The sequence below is a fragment of the Podarcis raffonei genome, chromosome Z, assembly GCF_027172205.1.
Source record: "Podarcis raffonei isolate rPodRaf1 chromosome Z, rPodRaf1.pri, whole genome shotgun sequence".
Lineage (NCBI taxonomy): Eukaryota > Metazoa > Chordata > Lepidosauria > Squamata > Lacertidae > Podarcis > Podarcis raffonei.
Genome location: NC_070621.1, coordinates 19,977,914 through 20,002,928, shown reverse-complemented (window position 1 = coordinate 20,002,928; position 25,015 = coordinate 19,977,914). Strand labels below are relative to the sequence as shown.

Here is a 25,015-nt window from a genome sequence, read left to right as displayed (position 1 = left end):
GCGAGCTTCATGACTGAGTGGGGACTTGAACACTGAACTCCCAAGCTTCTGGTCCAAAATCAAATCACTAAACCACACTGGCTTCCTGGAGTACTTCTGCTATGTGGCAACTATATAAATTAAGTAGTTAATAAATAAGGGAAAGCAAATTGTCACTTACAGAAGGATCTCAAATATGCTCCTTGAAGCTTGAATTTGTTTCATTCTGGATCGTTTTGTTTGATGTTTTAATGTGTTGCAAACTGCTTTGAGATTTAAGTATATAAAGTGATATATAAATGAAAGAATAATTTTCATCCATGGGGAAAGGATGCCTAGACATTCCATTGTAGTGACCATAACTTAGGCTTAAAGTGGCATTTGGTGATTAGTTTATGTACCTGAGTTTCTAACACTGTCTCCTTTCTCTAACCACCTTGTAGCTTGTCAATATCCTTCTAAGCAGAAGTTGGGTGGCCACCTGTCAGATTCTTTAGCTGTAAATTCTGCAATGAAGAGGGTTGGACTAGATGACCCTTGGTGTCCCTCCACAATTCTATGGTTCTTAAACTGGAGTGACCAGAACTGAACACAGGACTCTTTAAGGACTTGGAGGTTAAAGCCACCCAAAGTGCAGGTTCACAAGAAGCCAGGAAATCTGGTTCTGGGTTTTGCACACATCTCAAGTGCATGTAAACCTTAGCAACAGTGAAGTGACACATTGCAAGTGGCAGGTTCTTACCAGAGAGGACTACAAACCTCCAGATTTCCTAGCTGCTGTTCCCTCTGTCTCCCCAAGCAAGTGTTGGGAACTCTGGAGGAGGCCAAAAACCTTCTTGTTTGTTTTGGCAGAGACAGGCAGGAGGCACACAAGCTGCTGATCTAGTCACCATTTTGGCCTTCCCAGAACACCTATAAATTCATACTGAGCTCCCTCAGAAAACAGGGGTCACCCGTCTTCCTGGAGGGTGGCCAGGCATCCCCAATTGCAAAAAAACAACAACCAAAAACCTTTCTCCTGCAGCAGAAAAGGGCTTGATTCCTCAAGGATACACTGAACTGGCAAGGAAATAAATACAGCCCTTTTCACTTAGCAGAGATTATTCGTACAATCAGTTTTTTTGGTGATGCACCCGTGGCTTCAGATTTCAGCTTCCTGTACATCTTTTGTTTCACTCACTGCGATTTGTGATCATGTGACAGCATCATAGGGTTCTACATGTGGAAGGGACCCCAAGGATCATCTAGTCCAACCCCCTACCTTGCAGGTATCACAGCTACAGCAACATGACCACATGGTAGCACTGAGCAATTGCAAATCATATCTGGGTGTGCCATCAACCCCTCCCAGCCATTTGGCTTGATCTTTGGGCAGTCCTGTTCGGTTACCAGGTTCCATTCATTGCTTGTTTCATTCATTCGCTGGGGGTTCCTGGATTGACATCACTCCATATGGAAAGGATTTGTGGGTCTTCTGGTAGACCAAAAAACTTAACATGAGTCAACAGTGTGATGCAGCAGCAAAGAGGACAGAGGAGAGGGCTATTGATGGCTGCTGTCCATGATGACTGTGCTCAGCCTCCACAGTTGGAGGCAGCAATGCTTCAAAGTACCAGTTGCTGGAAGCCACAGGAGAGGGAAAGGGCTCCTCATTTGGGTCCTGCTTGTGGGCGTCGCACAGGGATAAGTGTGAGAACAGGATGCTAGACTAGATGGCCTAGTGACCTGATCCAGGAAGGTTTGCCTTATGTTAGCTGTGATTCCTGCATGGCAGGGAATTGGTCTGGATGACCCATGGGATCTCCTTCCAGCTCTCCAATTTTTGTTTCTTACAGCAATTGTGCCCCACTCTTCAGCCAAGAAGGCTCCCAGAGGGCCTTACATGCCATCAAAACAGGCTTACAATCAAAAAGACACACAAGGGAAGAGAAGAGAAAAATCAAAGTTCTTCATATGTGATCCAACCAAGGGGCTGCCCATTCAGTTATAGGGGATTTCTTTTCTTTCTTTCTTTTCATTTTAGTGCGCAGCAACAGATTTTAAAACTGACTCTCACAGTTCAAAATAAAACAAGCAAGTATTCCTATAACCTCTGTAAGGCAACAGTTGCTGCACCTGCAACCATTCAAAAGCTCAATAAATCCAGCCATAAATACAGATTAAAGGACAGTCAAAGGGAAAAACAGCAAACGGCTTTGAAGGCTCGTGAAATGGACTGTCCAGATAGTGAATCACTCTCCCCATCTGCAAAGCTGAACCCTGATGGCCACCTGTCAGGGATTCTTGAGCTGTGATTCCTGCACTGCAGGACTTTAGGCCACATGACCCTTGGGGAATCCCTTCTGACTCTACAATTCTAGAATTCTATGGAGGCGCTGAGTAACCATGTGCCTCAATATATGTGTAAGAAATAAAAACATGCAATAAATTTAAAAAGCACTTTGTTTCAGGGCGTTATTGCGGACTATTCTGCTTCCCCATGTAGCCGAATTTAAGGAAGGAAGCAGGGGGAAAACCTCAGGTCGCATTTCTGTTCTGCATTCTCTTGAGGCAAACATAAACAGGGTTGTTTTTCTTTTTGTGAAATCCTCACATCTGGGCAAGCACCTTTTAAGCCAGTGTGTTATAGTGGTTAAAGCATTGGACTAGGACCTGGGAAAGACCAGGGTTTAAATCCCCACTCAGCCATGAAGCTCACTTGGGTGACTGACCTTAGGGGCCAAATCACTGCCCTTCTCTGCCTAACCTCCCTCAAGGAGCTGTTGTAGGGAGAGAACTACGTATGCCACCATGAGCTCCTTGGGAGGAAAAAAGGTGGGATATAATTGCAATGCAAAGAGTCCGTCCACATGAGTTACAGACAGTGGTCCTCAAATCAATGCTATTAAATATACTGGGCACTTAGAGCTCAGGTCTCTTGCCCATTTTCCCCATCGAGTCCGGCATCCTGTTCTTACAGTAGCCAAAACCTCTAGGAATCTAGATATTAGCAACTGGTATTTGGAAGTATTTACTGCCTCTGACCATGGAGGCAGAGAATAGCTATCCTGGCTAGAAGCCAACAATAGCCCTCTCCCCACAAAATTGCCTAATCCTTTTTTAAAGCCCTACAAATTGGTGGCCACCCCTGCCTCCTGTGGGACAGAGTTCCAAAGTTTAATTTGAAGTGCTTCCTAGGCTGTATTCAACCAGAGATAGTGAGTGAGTGGGAGGGAGAGAGGGAAGGGAGGGGGGAAAGAGAAAGTGGGAGACAAAGAGAAAGAGGAAGAAAGGAGGGGAAAAGAGAAAGAGAGAAAAGAGGTTTCCCAAAATGTCCGCCACCACGCAGAAAACAACTTTGCATGTCAACAAACCCAGCCTTCTGTCGCAGCCGTGAACTGGGAGGATTTTCTCCATGGCAACCATTTCCCAGGAGAGGCCTTGTGAAGTGGAGGCCGTGACCATTCTGAGCTTGCCGTTTGCAAAACCTGATCCCCAGCGAGCAAGAGGCTCCTTCCGGTCCTTGCAGGCGCCGCTGCTGGCCCTTAGCTAAGATCCTTACATTCCCTTTAAAATCAGCTCCTTCAAGACTGGAATACCTCTGCTTACGTATCCCTCTAGATATGTAAACTTCGGGTTGCAAATGCGGCAAACCCGGAAGTGTATACTTCCAGGTTTCGCCACACGCGCATGCGCAGAAGCGCTCAATTGTGCCGCGTGCATACGTGCGCAGAAGGGCGCCTCCGGTTACGCACTTTTCAGGATACGGCCATGCCTCCGGAACGGATCCAGTCCATAACCAGAGGTACCACTGCACTGCAATGGGCTCTTGGTGGGGCTTCTGTCATGCTGGATCCAGAAGCTGCAGCTAGAGCAGGATTCTGCAGCCCAGTTGCTGCAAGGCCTTGTTGTATATATAATCCCTATATAGTACTCAAAAGATCTGCACTGGTTCTCCATTTGCTACTAGGATGAGTTCAAGTGGTACAGGTGGCGGCCATTATGCATGGGGGTTCTGTTCCTGACCCCAGTGCGCATCCGTGGAAGACACATAAGCCACACACACACACCCATGTTCCGCCCTACCCTATTTTCGGTCCACTTCCTTGTCTGCAGCAACAAGTGTGTGATTGCATATCAATTGGACATGCATAAAATGGTCGCTGCCTATATACAAAGCCCTTAATAATTTAGGACCGATTTACCTATGAGATTGCCTTACCCCACAGGAGCCCACACAACTGCTGCAGACCTTTACAGGTACCACATAATCCCCATTCTGCATTTGTAATAACTCAACTCTTTTATTGTGCTGCCACCTACACTGTGGGACTCCCTGCCTTTTGATGCCTTCACTATACCATTTACTGTTTCTATTGTTGTTGCCCATGTTTCTAATGGATCTTTCTCAATATCATTTTAATTTCTAATAGTGTGCAATTACATTTTAATGTAATTTCCTGCATTTTGAGCTTCTTCTATTTTATCTTGAATCCCGGACTGGTATTAATAGTAATAGTAATAATAGTAATGGTAATAGTAAATCAATATTTTAGTGTGGAAGCAGCCAAACTTTGGAACTCCCTGCCTATTGAAATCAGGAAGGCACCTTCGCTATACACTTTTCAACGCCTGCTAAAAACATTTTTTGTTTAAAACAAACCTTACCCTGTTACCTGGAATGCTGATGTGTGTGTTTTTAGTTTAATTGAATGTTTCAACCATTTTTACCAATCATCCTATTGATTTTTAGTCTTTTTGCAAACCGCTTTGAGGTTTTCTACAATCAAGCGGGGCTTAAATTTTATGGAAAGGAATACATTTAATTGGCAATCACGACGATGAGAGCTATTATTGGCTCCGACTGCATCTGCTCAGTTTCTTTCAGCGAGAGAGGTCTCTAACCTGCCTCTACCTCTGTGGGGTCTATTTTTAAACCTCAGATGTCCTTTCTACCTGAGTGGGTTCAGCAGATCTCCAGGGAACAGGAAAATGGGATTGCTGAGCTTGTAAAAGACAAAGACAAGACTCGCCCTCAGAGAGACAGCAGAAATTAGAGGTTAACACAGTTCTCTCCTAACCAACCCAAACCAAAAGCATTTGGAGAGGTTCCAAACAGTTCCAAGCAAATACAGATATCCATGTGCAAATACTTACAGTGTTAAAACAAGAAGGATATTGATAAGCTGGAAGGTGTGCAGAGGAGGGCAACCATGACGATCAAGGGTCTGGGAGCCAAGCCCTATGAGGAATGGTTTATCTGTGGGTTCTGCATTGTAGGGGGTTGGACTACTAGATAACTCTTGTGGCCCCATCCAATTCTATAATTCCATGAAAGAGAGAGCTGGACATGTTCATTCTGGGGAAGAGCTGGCAGAGAGGGGATATGAGAGCCACCTTCAAATATCTGAAGGGCTGTCACACGGAATATGGAGCCAATTTAGAGAACTTTTTTATGCCTTTCCAATGCTTAACATGGATCATCACAAATCTATTGTGGGAAAAACCCCAAACAGAACAAAAAAGTTTCTTTTAAACGTTTATATTTTTTATATGCACTTTCTGGCTAATTGTTTTCTTTTCCTATTCCATGTTTCATTTGTATAATAAGCAGGGCATAGTTGCTTGGAGTGGTTGCTACAAATCCCACGTAAGGGTTTTTAGCTGGTCTGCATTTGTTGCGGGACCTGGGGGGAATTCACTTGGGCCCAAACCCACTCTTGGGGGCCCTTGGTGAGAATGACCCTCCCCTGGGATCTGTGGCTCCTCAAGGAACAGGCTGCTTGCTGATGCATTGAGCTGAGACAGCCTCCTCCTGCTTCAATGTAGTTTCCAATTTTTATTCCTCATTCTAAAATAAGTGACTCATTGGCCATGTGCAACGCTCAAAGCGAATTCCAGGCTTGTACTGGCACGAAACATTCATTAAGCAAATCAGAGAGTTGCAGATTCAGCATAAGCAATGTGGGGATAAATTTCTAAGTGGAGATACCCAGTTCAGAATGACCCACAGGGACCTCCAAGCCCAAATGGAGCGGAGTCCCAGACCAGAGAACTGGGCTACAGCTCATCCAATTACCGTATTTTTCTGTGTATAAACGAGGTTTCTTTTTATTAAAAAAAATAGGTTTAAAATTGGGGCTCGTCTTATACACGGGTAGTGCTGAGGGGTGTTTTCTTAATTTGGAGTACCCAAAAATAGGGGGATGTCTTATACATGGGGACGTCTTATGCGTGGAAAAATATGGTGATTTCAATAGGGGCAAATGCCAGGTTCTGCATTTAGTCAGGAATAATCAGATGCCAAAATATGGGGGGGGGCGCACCCAGCTTTATAGCAGGACATGTGAAAAGGAAGATGATGTCTTGGGGGACCACGGGCTTAACACGAACCAACAGCAAAAAAAGGCTCATGCAATTACAGGCTGTATCAACTGATCTCAAGTGTCCCAATCAAGAAAAATCACAGCACTACTCTATACTGCTTTGATCAGACCCCACTGGGAGTGCTGGTTCTGGGCACCCAAAATTCTAAGTATCGTAGAATTGTAGAGTTGGAAGGGACCTGAGGGTCATCTAGTCCAACTCCCTGCAATGCAGGAATCTCAATTAAAGCATCCTTGACAGATGGCCACCCAACCTCTGCTTTAAATGCTCCATGGAAGAGGAGTCCACAACCTCCTAACGGAGTCCATTCCACTGTCAAGCGGCTCTTACTGTCAGAAAGTTCCCCCTGATGTACAGTTGGAATTTCCCTTCTTATAATTAGGAATCCATGGGTTCAAGTTACAAGGAGGATATTCAAGAAGCACGTTGGCAAGGTTGATTGTGTGCAGCAGAAGGCAACCAAGATGATCAAGGATCTGGAAACCAAGACTTAGACGGTTAAGCTGTGATTCCTGCATTGCAAAGCATTGGACTAAGATGACCCTCAGAGTCCCTTCCGGTTTGTTTTCTGATGCTCCAGGGTAAAGACGCAAACCAATGGATTCAAGTTAAAATAAAGGAGATTCAGACTAAACAAGAAGAACTTTCTTGATGGTAAAATCATTCTGAAAATGGCGTGTTAAGGATATTCAGAATTATCGAGTATTCAGAAGCATTCCTGCCTCCAACTGTGGAGGCAGAGTATAGCCACTGTGGCCAATAGAAATTAATAGCCTTCTCCCCCATGAAGTCTAATCCTGCTTTAAAGCCATCCAAGTCTGAGGCCGTCATGAGCTCCTGCAGAAGTGAGTTCCACAGTTTAACTAAGAAGTCTTTTCTTCTAACTCTCCTGAATCTCCCAACATTCAGCTTTGATGGGTGTCCACTTTCTCTAGGCCACGGATAATTTCATAAGCCTCTATCATGTTTGCCTCTTACTCATATGGCCTCTAAACTAAAAAGTCCCAAACAATGCAACCTTTCTTCTTGCACTGCAACTCTTCTTTTTTGAAAGTTTTTAAGCAGAGGTTGGGTGGCTGTCTGTCACAGGGGAGTCACTCCGTCCCCTTGACAGTTTTGGTTGCCCTTTCCTGAAACTTTTCCAAATATCCATTTTGAGGTGACATGACCAAATATTCCAAACACACCAAATATTTGTATAATGCATTGCGATACTGGAAGCTTTATTTTCAATTCCTTCCCTAATGACCCCTAGCACCAGGGAGTTTGCGCCCATCAAATAAAGGGGACCCGGAGTTGCCCTATTATCTCCAGGTTTTGGGGAGGGAGGGCAGCAGCACCTGGAGTGGGGGGAGGAAGGAAGAGGGAGCAGGCTTCATCCAATCACATTTGCCTCATAGACAAAGAAACGAGGTCACACAAGCTCGGAGCCTCTGAAAAGGAAAGGGAGTTCATTACTTGTCAAGCCCTTTTCAATGGGGTGGAATGTGGGAGGGCCCCCTTTTCAAGGGCCAATCCATCACCCAGAGCTGGGGGGCAGGGAGGTGAGAGAGAGGAGGCCTTTGCAGAAAACGCACCACCCTGCCAGCCTTGACAGCTGGGAGTGGGGATGCTCAGAGTGCGGATACAGATCCAGGCTCGCAGGGCAAAACATATTCTGGTGGGCCTCGAGGGAGAATGGCCCAAACCATGTAAATCAGGGTGGTCCAACGTGCAGCCTTCCACAACATTTGATGCCTCCCTCCCTCCTTCAAACTGCCTTCCCAAAGCCTGGTAAGTGGGGCAGGCTCTGGGCTTTGGAAAGGAGGTGGAAGGTGTCAAATTCTGGCCGCTCTCCAGCACCACCAGCACCACCATGGTGCAACAAGGCAGTGTGCAGCCCACAGGTTCTATGATGAAGTACTCTTGTGGCCTAGTTGTTATGAAAACGTGGACCACCCTAACGTAGAATGTAGAACTGTAGCATCCATGACAGGTAGCCATCCAGCCTCTGCTTAAGAACTTCCAGCGAAGGAAGGTGCACCACCTTCCAAAGGACCCTGTTCCAAAGGAGCCTGTTCCACTGCCCGATGGCTATTGCCCTCAGAAGGTTCTGCCTAACGCTTCGTTGTTTGCAGTTGGTTGGACTAGATGACCCTTGGGGGTCGTTTCCAACCTAAAATTCTTTGATTCTGTGCAACAATTCTAGAGTGTTTCTTTGCAGGGGGTTTAAAGCTCTTAAAGCAGAAATACGATCCCACTGGGTGGAAAAAAATAATAATTGCTGGAATGAGGAAGGCTTCAGAAATTGAGAGGGGAGAATGAGCAATGCGTTCAGCAGACTAAGCAATCCAGCAGGACCCTGTTAAAGTGGGAAATGATCTGCAATAATTATTCCAGTCGTCTCTCTGGAACCAAAGTCCTGCTCAGAGAGAAAGAGTCTGAAGGCAGGAACGGATCAGGGATGCTCTACAGGTCTAGAGGGGCTGGAGGGGATCCGGAAGGTATATGGGGATGCCAGCAGCAGGCTCCCAGCAAAGAGCGGGGCCACAGCAGGCTGGCAACCCCTTGTGGAAAAACAGTTCAAATTCCAACATGTCAGTATTCAGGTAGGGGCTGGAAGGCAGGTGGAGATGCCCTCTGATTTAGAGTCACCTGGATCAGACCAAAGGGCTATCTCGGCTAGCACCTTCATCTCACAGCGCCTAACCAGACAGATGCCCTTAATGGGAAACCCACAAGCAGGATTTGAGCACAGCAGCGCTCTCCTCTCCTGGGGTTTCCAACAATACGCTGTCTCCATCTTTGGAGGCAGAGCACAGCCATTGTGGCTATTGATAGCCCTCTCTTCCTCCATGAATTTGTCTAATCCTCTTTTAAAGCCATCCAAGTCGGTGGCCGTCACTGCCCTCCTGCAGGAGCGTAACTAAGGAAGAATTTCTTTTATCCGTCCTGAATCTGCCAACATTCAGTTTCGCTGGATGTCCACGAGTCCTGGCGTCATGAGAGGAATAAAACATTTCTCTCTCCAACTTTCTCCAGGCCATGAATAATTTTATAAACTGCCGCCATATTGCCACTTCCCTGCTTTTCCTCTGAACCGAAAAGTCCCAAACGCTGCAATCTTTCTTCATCAGGGCATCACTCCAACCCCTTGATCATCTCAGCTGCCCTTTTCTGAACCTTCTCCAACTCTGCAGTGCAGTTGCGAATTCCTACGTTGCAGGGGGTTGAACTAGATGAGCCTTGGGTTCCCCTCAAACTCCACAATTCTATGATCCTTTTTGAGGTGAGTTGCCCAGTACTGTGCACAGTAACTCACAGATCAGATTAGGGGTTTCTGAACTTTCTCTCCCCACCCCCCATCACAGCTGGGTAGGAAATCTATAACTGGTTTTATCCTGGACTTCGCCTCCAAGATCATTTCACTGACACTCACCCTAAGTGCGTCTGCCTACTTTGAAGTATTTGGCAACAGTTACGCAGAGATACAACCTTTATTGCATTTCCTATGAATCACTGTAACTGCATATATATTTTTCGTAACAAAAGTAATTTTATGCTTTTTACCCTTTGCGGGGGGGTTTCTTCCATTTTTAATTGGGTGAGCTTTCTTTCAAGTTACTGGTTCAGTCTCCCATTTCTTCCTTCCAGATATATTTTACTGGCAGACAAAAAAAGGACTCTGAAAGCAGGAGTTGCCGGGGGGGGGGGGGCGACCAGATGCAGATTCATTTCAATAGCCCAGACACAGTGTCCTACCCTGTAGAGAAGTCGTTAGGATTACAGATAGCCAATATCATACAATTTCAGCACTTTAGCTCAGAGAAGAGCTGAGAGGTGATATTATCATCATCATCATCTATTTCTTTACCCCCTGCCCTTTTTCCTGAAAGGAACTCAAGGCAGCTTACAAATAAAATAAGAATAGCTAAAAACACAGGGAAGGAGAAGCAATAATTTAAAAACACTTAAACATTAATATAATTAAAATGACATATATAATTTGGAATAAACCGTATTGCATCTAATATAGATATAAATAAAGCTCTATTAAAAACATATAATCACAATAAAAGCAGCACAGCACCAGGCATTTCACTAAAGCAGCCAGTCCCCAAGCAGGCTGTTGAAACAAGGTTTTCACCTGCTGGGAGAAGGATAGCAAGGAGGGAGTCAGTCTGGCTTCTCTGGGGAGGGAGTTCCTAAGCTGTCTGAGAGGAGCCACCAGCAAGAAGGCCCTTTCCTGCAACACCACCAAGTTGAGGGTGGTGGGACTGAGAGAAGGGCCTCCTCCAAAGATCTCAAAGCCCAGGCAGATTCATATGCAGGAATACAGTCTTCCAGGTAGCCTGGACATAAACTGTAGATATAAGCCACCTGAAGATAAAACAAGCTTGTTTTCTGAAGCATCGGACGGGAGGACCCAGATTCAAAAACAAGGAGATTCCAACTGAAAACTAGGAAAAAACTTTCTGAAGGTAAGAGCTTTTCCAAAGAGGAACACAGTCCCTTGGAAAATACTGGACTATCCCTCATTGGAGATTTTTAAACAGAGGTCAGTTGATCTTCTGTCAGGGAGTCCTTTAGCTGTGATTGCTGAATTGCAGAGGTTTGGACAATTTTAAGATCCTTTTTAGGAAAAGAGAAACCAGCCTCCAGGATCACACTTTCCTCCTACCACTTTTAGCTGCTTGCACATTTTCAGGAGCATAAGCAAATTATAGGGACTCCTGAGTTAAGGGCAGCTTTTCAGTGCTGCCTCGCTGACAAGTCAGGCATTTGTGTGCCTTTCGGTGGCCTCTGGTCAAGCTATTTCTGCAGGGCAAAGTCTTGGCCTGGGGGAGGCTAAGACAAGCTTGTACAAAAGAGCTTACTGGGTCAGGCCAGCGGCCCACCTACCCCAGTGTCCTCTTCTCACAGTGGCCGAATAGATGCCCCTTGTGCAAAACCCACAAACAGGATTTGAGCACAAGATTCAATCTCTGCTCTTGTGGCTTTCAGCAGCATTTGCTGCCTCCAACAGTGCAGGTGGAATACGTAGATATCCTGGCTAGTAGCCACCAATAACACTGTTCTTGAATTTGTCCAATCCTCTTTTAAAGCCACCCAAGTTGGTGGCCTTCATTGCCTCCCATGGGAGCGAGTGACGTTGTTTAACTACGTACTAAGTGAAGAAATCCTTCATTTTATCTTCCAACATTCAACTTCTTGGGATGCCAATGAATTCTGGTGTTCTGTGAGAGGGAGAAGAACTTTTCCCTACCCACTTTCTCAATGCCAGGCATGTCACCACTTACTTGCCTTTTCTCTAGGCTACAAAAATCCCAAATATGGCAATGTTTCTTCACGGGAGAGTTGCTCTGTCCCCTTGATAATTTTGGTTGCCCTTTTCCAACCATGCACTATCCTTTTTCAAGTGAGGCAACCAGAACCGTACACAGTATACTGCAAGTGTGGTTGGCACCAAGAGATTTATCTAATGGAATTAGGTTACTGGTAGTTTTATTTTCAATTCCTTTCCTGATGTACAGCCATCAAGCTCCCTTAACTGGGAGGCAAACCTTGCTCCGAAGGGAAAGAAAGAAAGAAAGAAAGAAAGAAAGAAAGAAAGATCGTCTGGGCATACACAGAGTGAGCAACATCTTAAAAACACACTTCTCTCCTGGGAGGAAGGTGGCCTGAAATGGACTCCCTGCTTCCCTCTCACGGGAGACCGAGATCATGTTGGTGGCAAAACTAAACAAAGGAATCGCACTCCTCACAAAAGCCAAGCTGAGTTTGCAGGCAGGCCTGCAGGCAATTGCACACTCTTTCTTTTAATTAGCACGCACATTTGCAAACTGCCCTCCTGTTCCAAGTGAAGACCAATAGCTCCCACTCCTGCATCTCCACACACACACACACACACACACACACACACATACTAGCCCTGTCTCAGCCATTTCAGGGGCTGCTTGCTTAAGAGACCATGTTTTTAATCAAAGGGAAGGGAGAGCGCACCAAGCAGTTCCCTCGCAGCCCTGCCTCTTTGGGGCCCAGGCAGAGACGGCAGTTTTGCAGAGCGAGAAAGAAGAATGTGAATGTTCAGAAAGGCTTGCAAAGGCAGGACAGGACCTGGCTGGAGCAGAGAGCATCAGAAGAGCTCTGCTGGATCAGGCCAATGGCCCATCTAGTCCAGCCTCCTGTTCCCACAGTGGCTGACCAGATGCCCATTATGGGTTTGAGTGCAAGAACAAAAGAAGGTGATTTGTTAAAGGAAATATATGGAATTCTATCTCTTCCTGCCATTACATGCTTCACTTTCTCAGCCTCCTTTCCTACAGATGTTAAACAGAGAAACATAAGAAGAGCCTGCTGGATCAGGCCAGCCAGTTGCCCAAATGGAAAACCCCCAAGCAGGATTCAAGCGCAAGAGCTCTCTCCCATCCTGTGGTCTCCAGCAACTGAGATTCAGAAGCATGGCTGCTTCTAGCTGCAGAGACAGAGGATGGCCATTATCCTGGCTAGTAGCCATCAACAGCCCTCTCCTCCAGGAGTTTCTCTCATCTTCTCTTAAAGGCATCCAAGTTGGGGGCCATCACTGCCTACTGCGGGAGTGAGTTCCATAGTTTATGTGTGTATAAGTACTTTCTTTTATCTGCCCTGAATCTTCCAACGTTCAGCTTCGTGGGATGTCCCCACTGAGTTCTCGTGTTATGAGAGCGGAAGAAAAACGTTTCTCTCTCTGCTTTCTCCAGGCAACACGTCATTTTATAAACTCCCATCATGCTTTCTCTTTTTCTCACCTTTTATCTAAACCAAAAAGTCCCAAACTCTGCAACCTTTCCTCACAGGGGAGCCGCTCCATCCAACAGAGGCTGGATAGCCACCTGCCAGGGGTTGGGCTAGATGACCCTTGGGATCCCTTCCAACTGTACTATACGCAACTATGATTAAGGAGCACCTTGCAGGAAATGGGAGGCTCTTAATTCTGCATCAACACAAGGGGGAAGGGGCTTACTGACATAAGGGGGGCTCTCTCTGGTCCTCATCATCTGTAAAAAGCCAAGCTGGGAAGCTTCCTATCTCTGGTTGCCCATCGAGATATCGTGCACTGACAGCATTCAGCTGTGCAAGGTTGTGCCCATTACTGTAAATAGACCTTTGTCAAGGGCCTCTGGCAAACTGCGGAGAGCAAATCTGACCTCAGTCCTGAGGGGGCTCAGTTGTCCGCCCTCAGGCTACTGGCCGGCAGGAGGTGCGGGATGTTCAGCAACGACAAACAGGGGAGGAAGAAGCAGGTTGTAGAACTTTAGAGTTGGAAGGCAGCCTAAGAGACATCTGGCCCAACTAGTAAAAAATAAAATATTATTTTTAAAAAAAATCTGGCCCAACTACTGCAAGTTAGGAATCACAGCTCAATAATCCCTTCACAGGTAGCCATCCTGCTTTCAAGGAATGGCATCCACCATCTTCTGAGGGAGTCCACTCCACTGCATATCAGCCCTACATGATTGCTCAAGAACTTCGGATGGAAGCAAAAATCCATCCAGCCCACAATATTCTACTTTCCACAGCAGGCAGGAGGAAGAAGGAAATAAGGAAGAATTCTACCCCCAACCACTTGCCAGCTTCCAAGCCCATGGCATTTAGAGGTAGAATTTTCCTGCACATGGAAGGTACGCTGTGGCTACTCAACTAGCTTGCAATACAATTGGGAAGTGGGGAGAATGGGGAAGGGGATCCAAGGGCCATCTAGTCCAATCCCTGTTTCCCCGCCCCCCAAAAATTCAGGAATCATGGCCAAGTTTATTTTGGCTTGCCTGGCACCACCATTACTCATCTTTAGGTACCAGGCAAAAAATTCCTTTTTTGCCACGCCTTGGCTTTTAATCATCTATCGCCTTTTTGCGTGGGTGGGATGTTTTAACATAGGGGTTTTTTTAAGGAAAACACACACCTTTCTTTCTTTCTTTTCTCTCTCTCTCTCTCTCTCTCTCTCTCTCTCTCTCTCTCTCACACACACACACACACACACACACACACAAAATGCTGGTTATCATGTATGTATGGGGGGGGTTGGGTTGTTGTTGTTTTTGCTTAAAATATTGTAAATCACTTTGAGTTGCCCTTACACCAGGCTGCCTCAGTGGGAGAGATGGGGAGAAGGCTCATTCCATCATTTCTGTCAAAAATGCAGACCCATCAGCCCCTGCCCACTGCAGCAACAACAGTTTAGAAACTGCTGTCTGAGTTCTGATATTTTTGGTCCCTCCTCGTCCTGCTTTCCTTGTGTGCTGTGTTTGTTTGTAAGATTCTTAGCCTCCATGGGCAGAGAATGTCTCATTTTCATTTTTCACTGAAGCTGCTCTGGGAGCCTTTTTGGCTGATGGGAGGGGATGAAAATGCTCCGAATAAATGAAATGAAAACGAAATGTAATGTAATGTAATAATATAATAATGGTTTCCCCAGGCTGCAACACCTCAACCTGGAGGCAGAAACTTTAAGGACCTGCCGTCTCTTGTCTCCCTGATATGGGGAAAGGTCGGGTGGCCACCTGTTGAGGATTCTTTAGCTGTGATTCCTTCACTGTAGGGGGTTGGGCTGGATGACCCTCAGGGTCCCCTCCACCCCTAAAATTCTGGTTCTATGCTGACAAGGCCTCGCTTCTTTCAATAATCGCACCACAGCATTACGGATTCAGCACAAGGAAAGCCCATATAGAGGGATATAGGGGGAGCAGCCAATCCTGCGATCCCACCCACCCCTCTGCCTGCAACCTGACAATGGTATGGCCCAGGTACACCTGATGTCTCAGGTCTCAGGTGAAACAACACCTATTGCCTTCCCTTTTCCCGATCCCAGGCCCGGGAGCCCTTGGCTCCTGTCCAGCTCCTCCTCCACCAGCCTCTTTTCTAAAGTGGAGCAAGGCCGACATGAAGCCCTGCACTCCTCTCAGCACCTGAGGAAATGAGAGGCCGTCGTGGCTGTTGGATGAGGGAGGCATCCTGGTCTCATAGAGGCCAACCAGATACACCAGGGTGAAAGCAGCAAGGTAGCTACTCTCCCGCTGTGCGGTTTCCAGCAACTGCCATTCAGAAGCATCAGGCCTTGTAAGCACACAATGAGATCCCATGTAGCCAAGCATCCTGTTCTCTCAGTGGTAGACCTTATGCCGTCTGCTGGGAAGCCTGCAAGGAGGATTTGAGTACAAATGAACTCCCCCATCCCGAGGTTTCCATAAGAACACAGGATGAGGCTGACTGGATCAGGCCAAGGGGCCCATCCGAAACAGTATCCTGTTCTCACAAACAGATTTTCTCTATGCTGCGCCTAATTGAATACACTAGGTTTACTGACTAAAATGGCAAGAAGGAACTTTGAATTTTTGTGAATAGTGAGGCCAGTCAGGTGGGGAACAATCCCTGCGTGAAACCAGGTAATAGGACCCGAGCACAAGAGTCCTCTCTCCTGTGGTTTCCAGCAACTGGGGTTCAGAAGCATTGCTGCCTCCGGAGGAGAGCATAGCCATTGTGGCTAGAAGCCATCAATAACCCTCTCCTCCTCCACAAATTTGCCCAATCCTCTTTCAAAGCTATCCCATTTTGTGGCCATCACTGCCTCCTGTGGCAGTGAGTTCCATAGTTCCCCTTGATCATTTCAGTTGCCCTTTTCTGAACCAGCCTGAAACCTATTCTTTGTTTGGAGTCTTTACTTCTAAGAAGGGACACATGGAAGCCCATGTGGATCAACATTTACCCGATGAAAACAGTGAAGGGCTTTTGAGGAAGATCCTTAGGAAAGGAGCTGAAAACAAAAATGCCACATCATTTTTTTTAAAAAAAAAACCGATGGTCTGTCCTCATTTGGAACATCCTGTGCACAGTTCTGCTCACCTCAAAATCGCAAAGATGAAAAATGTTCAGAAAATCAAACAAGCAAGGGGATGGAGTATCTCCCCTTTGAGGAAAGGTTGCTGTGATTGGGGCTTTACAGTCTGGAGAAAAGGTGAGTAAAAGGTAACATGACAGATGTTTCAAAAATTTTGCAGGGCATTGAGAAAGTGGAGAGGGAGAAGTTTTCCTCCCTGTCTAACACTAGAATTCATGGGCAATTCGGTGAAGCTGAATGTTGGAAGATTCGGGGCAGATGAAAGAAAATCCTTTTTCACTCAGTGCAAACTACAGAACTTGCTCCCCCAGGAGGCAGCGATGGCCACCAACTGGGATGGTTTTAAAAGACGAATGCACAAATTCATGGAGGAGAAGACTATCAATGGCTACTAGCCAGAATGGCTATGCTCTGCCTCCAGTTGGAGGCACCTTCTGGGTATCAGCTGGTGGAAACTGCAGGAGGAAAGAGGACTCTTGTTGCTCGGATCCTCCTTGCTGGTTTTCTGCAAGAGACATCTGATTGGCCATTGTGTGGACAGGATGCTGGAATGGAAGGATGGAACCTTATCCAGCAGGTTCTTCAGACGTCCTTATGACTTCTCCACAAAATTTCACCCCTTGGCTCCGAGATGTTACCCCGTTACCCCGAATCGAGCAACCCCGGCCGTCTGGCTTTGCAGAAAAAAGGATGACTGAAATCACCCAAGCAAGGCCATTGTTCTCCTTTCCCCGGAAAGATATTTGCTACGCAGACTTCCCCCTTCAGGCACGAGGGGATAAAATTAAAACCAGACCAGCGTCTGTCTGTCTGTCTGTCTGACACACTCACAGACACGCGCATATATACAGGGACTTTTCCTGGAAGGAAAATTTCAACAGACGGTCAAGAATCAATAGCGAATTTGAAACGCAGAACGAATCGTAAGCATTTCACGAATTATTCGAGACATCTTCGCCCTGCAACTACAAAGAAATAAATGTTTAAATATTATGAAAAGGTAGAGAACTCCGATTCCATTATCTCTACCAAAATACAAAACAAATGATTGCCTGCTTACCTAGAAGCAATGCTAGATGTCCCCTTCCAACGCTACAATTCTATAAAACTGAAGATTTAAAAACAGGTAGTAAAATCTGGTAAAGCGGTGTTTGTTCCTTCCTTCAGATATTTAACTCAAGAATGTTAGCCAAAGGGATGTTTTAAGAAAAGCTAAAAGTTCCCCCACAATCCTGGCTTGGGTGGCATTCAGATAGTTATAAACTACTGTTTTAGAGTAGCAGAAGTTATGTCGGAGCGAGGAAAAGAAAACTGGAGGCAGGAGTAGTGCACAGAAATTTGAAACGATTTCATTTTTTTAAATGATTTTTATTACAGTTTTCACAATACAATAAAATACTATTTGGAACACACAGAATCAAAAAGACAAGAAAGAGGATAGAGAAAGGGAACAAGACAGGAACAAGAACGGAAAAGAAGAAAAGAACAGAGAGATAAGAAACATTAAAGATAAAGGAAGAACACTTCTGGTTTTCCGTCTGCTGGTTACAATAGAAATAGATTATTTAAGGTGTTAGTATCCATCTTTTCTACATTCTGTTAAATCATATGAAATTTTGAACCATTTCAAGTCATTTTCTCAACACCGCAAAGTGCAACACCATTTCTATCAGGTTGGAAAACTCCACACTTCTTGTTTTTCTTTTTAAAGGATATAGGCAATTTGTTCTGAAAACAAATATTAAATCACAGCACTTGTGGAGGCCAGTTAGGTGGGGGCAGAGAAGGCAGAACCACCATTATGTGCTCCAGAGAATCTCCTGAAATGAAGCACAGAATCAAAGGGTTGGCAGGGACCCCCCCCCGAGGGTAATCTAGTCCAACCCTGGCAATGCACAAATTGCACAGCTAAAGAATCTCCTACAGGCGACCATCCAAACTCTGCTTAAAAACTGCCAATAAAAGCAAGTTAGTGCAAGGTTTTTTGGAATTTGATTTTGACAGAAGTGATCAATATTACTAAAGAAGCTGCTATTTCTTGTCCAGAATGAATGCTACTGATTATTTTCGATGATACCAGTATCAACAGAACAGCTTTTATATATGATCTTGGCAGCTCAAACGGTCATTACAATTCTATGGAAAGCAGCCCAAAATCTTAACACTGGACGCTTAGTAGCTAGCACTTGCTCTGTAATAGAGCTATAGTGGAGAAAAATGCACATAATTTGATATTTCAACAAGGGCTAGAACCTCCAGGCCTTTTTTTGTATGATTTGGCATTTCTATATGACATATACAACAGAAGCATCATTTCCTGAACAACCCTTGTCTCAAGCCTGGCAAAACTGGAATAATCAAATAAAGGGGATATTCTTTAATTGGACATTGTTATTTTCACCCAAGCGCAACCAGTCTCATTCTATGTGCCTATTTTATAGCTTCACTTTTTGTCTGTCAATCTTCACCTGTCGTTATAACTGTTCTCTGTTTTATGGAATAAAACAGAAAGCTTTACAATAAACAAACCTCCATAGAATTGTAGAATTGCAGAGTTCGAAGGGATCCCCAAGGGTCATCTAGCCCAACCCCCCATGTTTTCATGACGGTATTCTCAAGGCATCTGGGAAGGGGTGTGGAATCCAAACTCCAGGCTTATCCACACTTCCTTTCCCCCATGCTTTCCACGCATAGTCCACACTTTAATGCTTTTTGTTTTCTCCAGAGCTCTCGCTGTGAAAACCCCGCTCTTTGAAAGCTCAATCAGAGCAAACAGCAATCCACAGAAAACCCGAATTGCTGTTTGCTCCAATTCAGCTTCAAACAGCGGGTTTTCACAGAGGAAGCTCCAGAACAAACAAACAAAAAGAGTGGGGGGAAAGAGAGAGACTTTACAGCGAAGTAAATGTGGAAAAGCTAGTCTTTAAAACGTAAGCAGTTTGCTTGCTTTTAGTACACAGACTTCCTCAGCTGAAGTCTCTGGCCGTATTATTTTGCTGGGAACTTAACAAGATCTCCAAACACACGGAAGGGTAGGATGTTCCCCTGCAAAGTATTCTCCGCCTTGCCGACCTGCTCTGCAATACAACCACAGACTGCTGCTGCCACATCCTCCAGCCACCCCAAATCCAAAAGTGGGAAAGCATAGTGAATGCAACGTGCCACTGAGTACAGTGCCAGCCACCTCGCCTCTAAAAATATGCTGCAGAGTTGGGAAAGGTTCGGAGAAGGGGAAACCGAAATGACCGTAGGGATGCAGCGGCTCCCCTACGAAGAAAAGTTGCAGAATTTGGGATTTTTTAAGCGTAGAGGAAAAAAGGCGACATGACTGAAATTTAAAGAATTATGCCTGGCTAGAGGAAAGTTTTCCTTCCTCGGTCCTAACACTGTAGCTCATGGGCATCCAACAAAACTGAATGCTGAAAAATTCAGCAGACAAAAAAGAAAGCGCTTCTTTTAAGTACCTAGTTAAACTATGGGACAGGAGGCACTGATGGCCACCAACCTAAACGATCATGGCAAAAAGTTCTCCATCTGTTGGGAGATCCTAAATGCAGGCTTGCTTTGAGAACCAGATCTCACAACTCTGGGACTTCATATTAACTGGACAAACTGACAACCCAACATCCCGAGAGAGTCAAACAGCCTAAAAACCCCTGACTTTTCAATAAACCTGGTCTTGTTTTATTACATATGTAATATCGACAGAACACAGAATCCTAGAATTGCATTGGAAGGGGTTCAAGGGCAATCTAGTCCAAAAGCATTCAAAAGTCACAGGGTTCTAAATACATTTACCAAACTATACCTTCGTTTTTAAAAAGGACTTAAAATCAAATGCAATTAAATGGGCATTTGGTGCTCCAGGTTTGGGGGGGGGGGCACATTGTTGAATACTGATGGAAGTTTATAAAATTATGCGTGATCTGGAGAAAGTGCAAATAACACCTGGAACTCATGGATGCCCAGTGAAGCTGAATGCAGGAAGATTCAGGATAGATCAAAGAAAGAACTTCTTAGTTAAATTGTGGGACTCGCTTGGCACAGGAGGCAGTGATGGTCACGAACCTAGATGGTTTGGAAAAAAGGGTGAGACAAATTCATAGAGGAGGACACAGCTATCAATGGCTACTAGCCACGATGGCTAAGCTGTGCCTCCATGGTCAGGGGGCAGCGACAATTCTGAATCCCAGTTGCTGGAAACCACAGGAGGGGAGAGTTGCTCCTGTGTTCGAATTCTGCTTGCAAGCTTCTCATAATGGAAATCTGGCGAGCGATAACAGCAAGCTCTTCTTATGCTCTTATGTTGAATGAATAAGTAAAGAAAATAAAATATTTGGCAGAGAAGGTCTCCTATCACAGAGACACTTTCTAGCTGTTATTTGGCATGCTATCCCTTTTTTATTTGGAAGCGATGACCAATCATCCCGCAAAGGGTCTCGAAACTTCCAAGACCCACATCAGTCCAGTTGTACAGTGGTACCTTGGGTTACAGACGCTTCAGGTTACAGATTCCGCTAACCCAGAAATAGTACCTCGGGTTAAGAACTTTGCTTCAGGATGAGAACAGAAATCGTGTGGCGGTGGCGCAGCGGCAGGTCCTATTAGCTAAAGTGGTACCTCACATTAAGAACAGTTTCAGGTTAAGAACGGACCTCCAGAACGAATTAAGTTCTTAACCCGAGGTACCACTGTATCTACAGATGCAGACCTACCCCAAAGAAAAGAAACCCTCCACTCCCCAACAGAGACACCCCCCCCCACGAGAAAGCGTGAAGATTTCAGGCTCTTCCAGAATCCTGCTCACGAATTCCAGTTCCACCCTTAAAAACTGATCTGCTGGATCACTTGGGGGGGGTCTTCAATTTCATCAAAAAGTTTCCTCTTTTCAGGGATATCTAAATATGTCTTCCAACAACTTGATGCAGAATAATTCTTTTTGTCGCGCTCAGAGAAAAGTAGCAGCTAATAAATTTAATAAATGCTCATGATGATTTTGAAGGCTGGAGAAAAGGGGTCCTTTCCCAACTATGTGACTTGAAAAGAATATGACCCCTACCACCACCTCTCCTTCCCTCCACCTTCCGGGCTTTATTCCCTGACGGACAAAGTGGGGGTGCCCTCCAGAGGGTTAGTTCACCCTTGATTTTTTTCCCCCACCCTAAAAGAGATAAACAGGCTTATAAGATAAAGGATAGCCGCTCCCAAAACATCCTGATGAAATCAGTCTCCAAACGTCTCTGGATAATTGGCACTCTAACCGGGAATCTAAACATCTCTCAGAGGACTTTTTTTTTTTTACTCTCGCAGTTGAGAGGACTGTTTGGAAAGAAACATCTGCCATTGTTAACATTTCTTTTGCACAAACCAAGTACAGAGGCAGGCCTGGAATTGCACTGCAATTATTTTAATAAAAAGGAAAAATGTGAGGTCCCAACAGTGGACTTACAGGAACCCAGAAACAATGTTATTTATTTATTTAATACAGCTACATTATCAAAGCTATTGACAACAATATAAAGATAAGCAACAGCGCAGCTTTTTTAAGCGCTCCCAAGTTGCTGGGCCAACCCCCCCCCCCCACTTAACTTCCATTAGCGTGGGTGCAAAAAGATGCACTTCCTATCATTATCACTTAGTTTTTAATTTTTTGTATGTCTTGCATTGTTGTTGGTAATTTTTCTTAGTGATCATTTTAGGAAACCACTTTGCTTTTTGGAAATCAAGCCGCCTGACCACATATATTATTATTTACATTATTAGATTTAATGTGGCAGCACCTACACTTCGGAACTCCCTGCCTATCCTCCGCTGTCCTGTTTTCGGTGCCTGTCGAAAACATTACTGTATAGACAAGCCTCTCGAGATGTTTAGAAAGTTGATGGGAATTTTAATCTGTTTTATTGTTATTTCAACTTTTCATCAGTCTTAAACTATCGTCCTCCTTTTTACTCAGTGATCATTTTGTTATCTTTTTTGTAAGCCATTTTGAGGATTTTTATTTCTTTTACAATCGAGCAGTGTGTAATTTTTATGAAATAAATAAAAAATAAATATCACATGGAGGGAGGACCCACACACTTTTCTCTACATCCAAGGATGCTTCTTGCCACTATTAAAGTATTTTTTCATTATGCTGCCATGTGCAGGGCACTCCATGGAACATTGTATTATGGGGACAGACAAGTCTCTGCCCCAGGGAGGTTCCAATTTGCATTTTGATGAGGGAGAAGTGGAAGGGCTGAATCCAAAACCTGTCCTCCTTGCCCAGCACAAGCTAGTACAATAGGTATCTCAGGTTAAAATTAATGGGGAAAAGGAGAACCGGGAAGACTGGAAACCAGACACTTAGTGAGACTTTCTGCAAATTCAAACTCAGGAAACCCCACAGCCCAGTAAAGAGAAGTGGGTGATGCTTTGTGTCTGCAAACGCCTGGCAAACATTTCTGCAGCTGGGTCTGACAGACAGAGGCCTGCCAAGGCGGCATGCAGAAGGCCTGCTGGACAAATCAACACTATGCTGGCACCAATGTTTACCATCTATTCCTGGGTGTCCCAGTGGTTTTTCCAGGGCGCAGCCAATAATAGTCTTTTTTGCTTCGACTCACTAAAAACTCAAAGTCTGGGTTTTGGGGTTCAGCTACTCTCGACAAGCCAGGTTTAGGGGTAGCCCCACAAACCACAGAGGGGCAGGGGATAAACCTGACCCCAGGTGTCGCTTGGTGCCAGACGAGGGGAGGAAGAAATATTCCATTTGCAGTGGGTCAATTTCCATTATCAGAGTGGGTCAATTTTGGGTGCCCTATTCAACAGCATTCACCAGGAACAACTACCTTCCCAGCCACACCCAAGAGTGGGCGCCAGCATCCAGTTTGGGTGCAACCTGAGATGACACTCCCCCCAGGTGAAGTGCTCAGGGCCCAAACAGAAGCCAAGGAAGGAAGCAGGTCCCTTACGAAAACCCTCAAACACCTTAAGAGTGTGGCACTTATGCCCCCCACCTTTAACTCTGCCCCATTCCAACTCAGCTCTCTGCACGCACACATACGCCAAGCCAAAATCCACTTTCCTGCAACAAAAGAACCCGTCACCCAATTTGACCCCTGCATCACAGGGGGTTGGACTGGGTGACCCTTGGGGGTACCATTCAACTCAAGAAGCCTAGTTTTAAAGCGGAGAGGAATGGGTGAAGAAGGGGTTCCCTGAGTGTAGCATTTAACAGGGGTGAAAGTTAGACAAGTCCTTGGAGGGGAAAGAATTAATCCGTCGCCTATTAAGAGAAAGAAACTCCCGACTGGCAGAGAAAAAATAGATGGAAAAGAGGAGGCGCCCCCCCTTCCAACACACACCAGGAGACTCCTTTGTCTTCCACAATCTGGACAGTGCTGCCTTGATATTTCCTGTTTGCTCATTAAGCGATTGAAAATCAATTAAAAATACATTTTTAAAGAACACACAGGCAATTCGGACTCACTTGGTTTTCTATTTCAGCAACAAAGAAGTGCCATTCTCCCCCAAAGACAATAAATGAAAATTGGGGAGAGGGTTAAAAAATTAAGAGAGAAATGAAACCACCCACTCAGGTGCCCTTTCTCCTCCCCGGGAAAAAACCCGAAACCGGACTCGGGACACGCCGGCGCCTTTCAGACGAGCGGGAGCGCCCGCTTCGCCCTCCGAGGCCGGTCAAGGGCGAAGGAACAACGCGGGGAGGGGAGAAGGGGACTCCAGCGCCCGCCCTGTCCAACCCAGCCCCGGCAGAAGGGATTCCTGGACAGAAGAGCCCGACGGACCCGCTCCCGAGTTGGGACTGAAGATGCAGCCGGTGCTCCCCGCTCCGGCCTCGGCCGGCAGCCTCCCCAGCCCGCCCTCCGTCCCCGTCGAGGCTGCACGTACTTTGGGTTGGCGGCGCTCCAGGCGACGGGCTCGAGGCTCTTGGCCAGCAGTGGCGGCGCCAGGCGGCACAGGGCGAGCAGCAGTCCCAGCAGCAGCCGACGGCAGAGGAGGCGGCGGCCGTCGTGGGTCCCCTCCGGGCGGCCCATCCTCCTCCTCCGCCGCCTCCGCCGCCGGCTTTCCGGCGCCTGCGCTTCCGACTCCCCCTGTTAAATCCACACCACGAGCGAAAAGTAAATCCCCGATCCTCCACGGCGCCTCCTGCGGCGGCTTCAGGCAGCTCCTATAGCCGGCTGCGATCCCTCTTCCTCCGGCTAGGCTAAGCAATCCCTCCCGGACTGCTCCTCCTGCTCGCTGCGCTCCAACGCCGCGCACTCTCCGGCCGCCAAACCCCGACTGGCGCGCCGCGCAGCCCTTGCCGCGCTCTACACCCGCGAGCAGGCGGTCACCGAGGACAGCCCCCGTGCGTCGGCCAATGGCGGCGCGGCGGAGAACGGGTCCTGCCGTGAGTGACGGCTGCAGGAGAAGGCGGGAGGAGCCGGAGTCCACGCCCAGCTCGGGGAGCCGCGGCCGCGGCAGACGCTCCCGGGGACCGATCCCGCGCCTGCTGCTGCTGCCACAGCTTCTGCCGCGTCGGCGCTGACTCGCGCGCTGCACGGGCCGGCTCACGAGGAGACCTATTCCTACTCCGAGTCCTGACAGCTGCTGCTGCTCTCACAGGAGCTTGACCCGTTATCTCACAGGATAACGGGAAGGGAGGCAGCCGAGCTTTAATATCATTATTACTGTTAATAATTTATTAGTGGTATTATGTCATTGGGATTAATATAACAATACTAATTAATTTTGATATCGTTTTTATTGGTGTCAATATATTGTTATTTATTAAGCAATAATAGTGTCTATACTAAGCATTTGTGAATATAT

At 46.2% G+C, this 25,015-nt stretch overlaps 1 protein-coding gene across 3 annotated transcripts in view; it reads right to left on the bottom strand.

The window, feature by feature from the left end:
- EFNB1 (ephrin B1) overlaps window positions 1-24,511 on the bottom strand; it is a 68,614-nt gene extending 44,103 nt beyond the window's left edge. The window contains exon 1 of one of the 3 annotated variants that reach the window (XM_053374185.1): window positions 24,092-24,511. In XM_053374185.1, the coding sequence (XP_053230160.1) occupies window positions 24,092-24,237 (146 nt within the window). In that variant the 5' untranslated portion in view covers window positions 24,238-24,511. The remainder of the gene's footprint in view (window positions 1-24,091) is intronic. The other 2 variants (XM_053374183.1, XM_053374184.1) reach the window with 2 other exon arrangements.
- Between the last annotated feature and the right edge of the window lie 504 nt (window positions 24,512-25,015).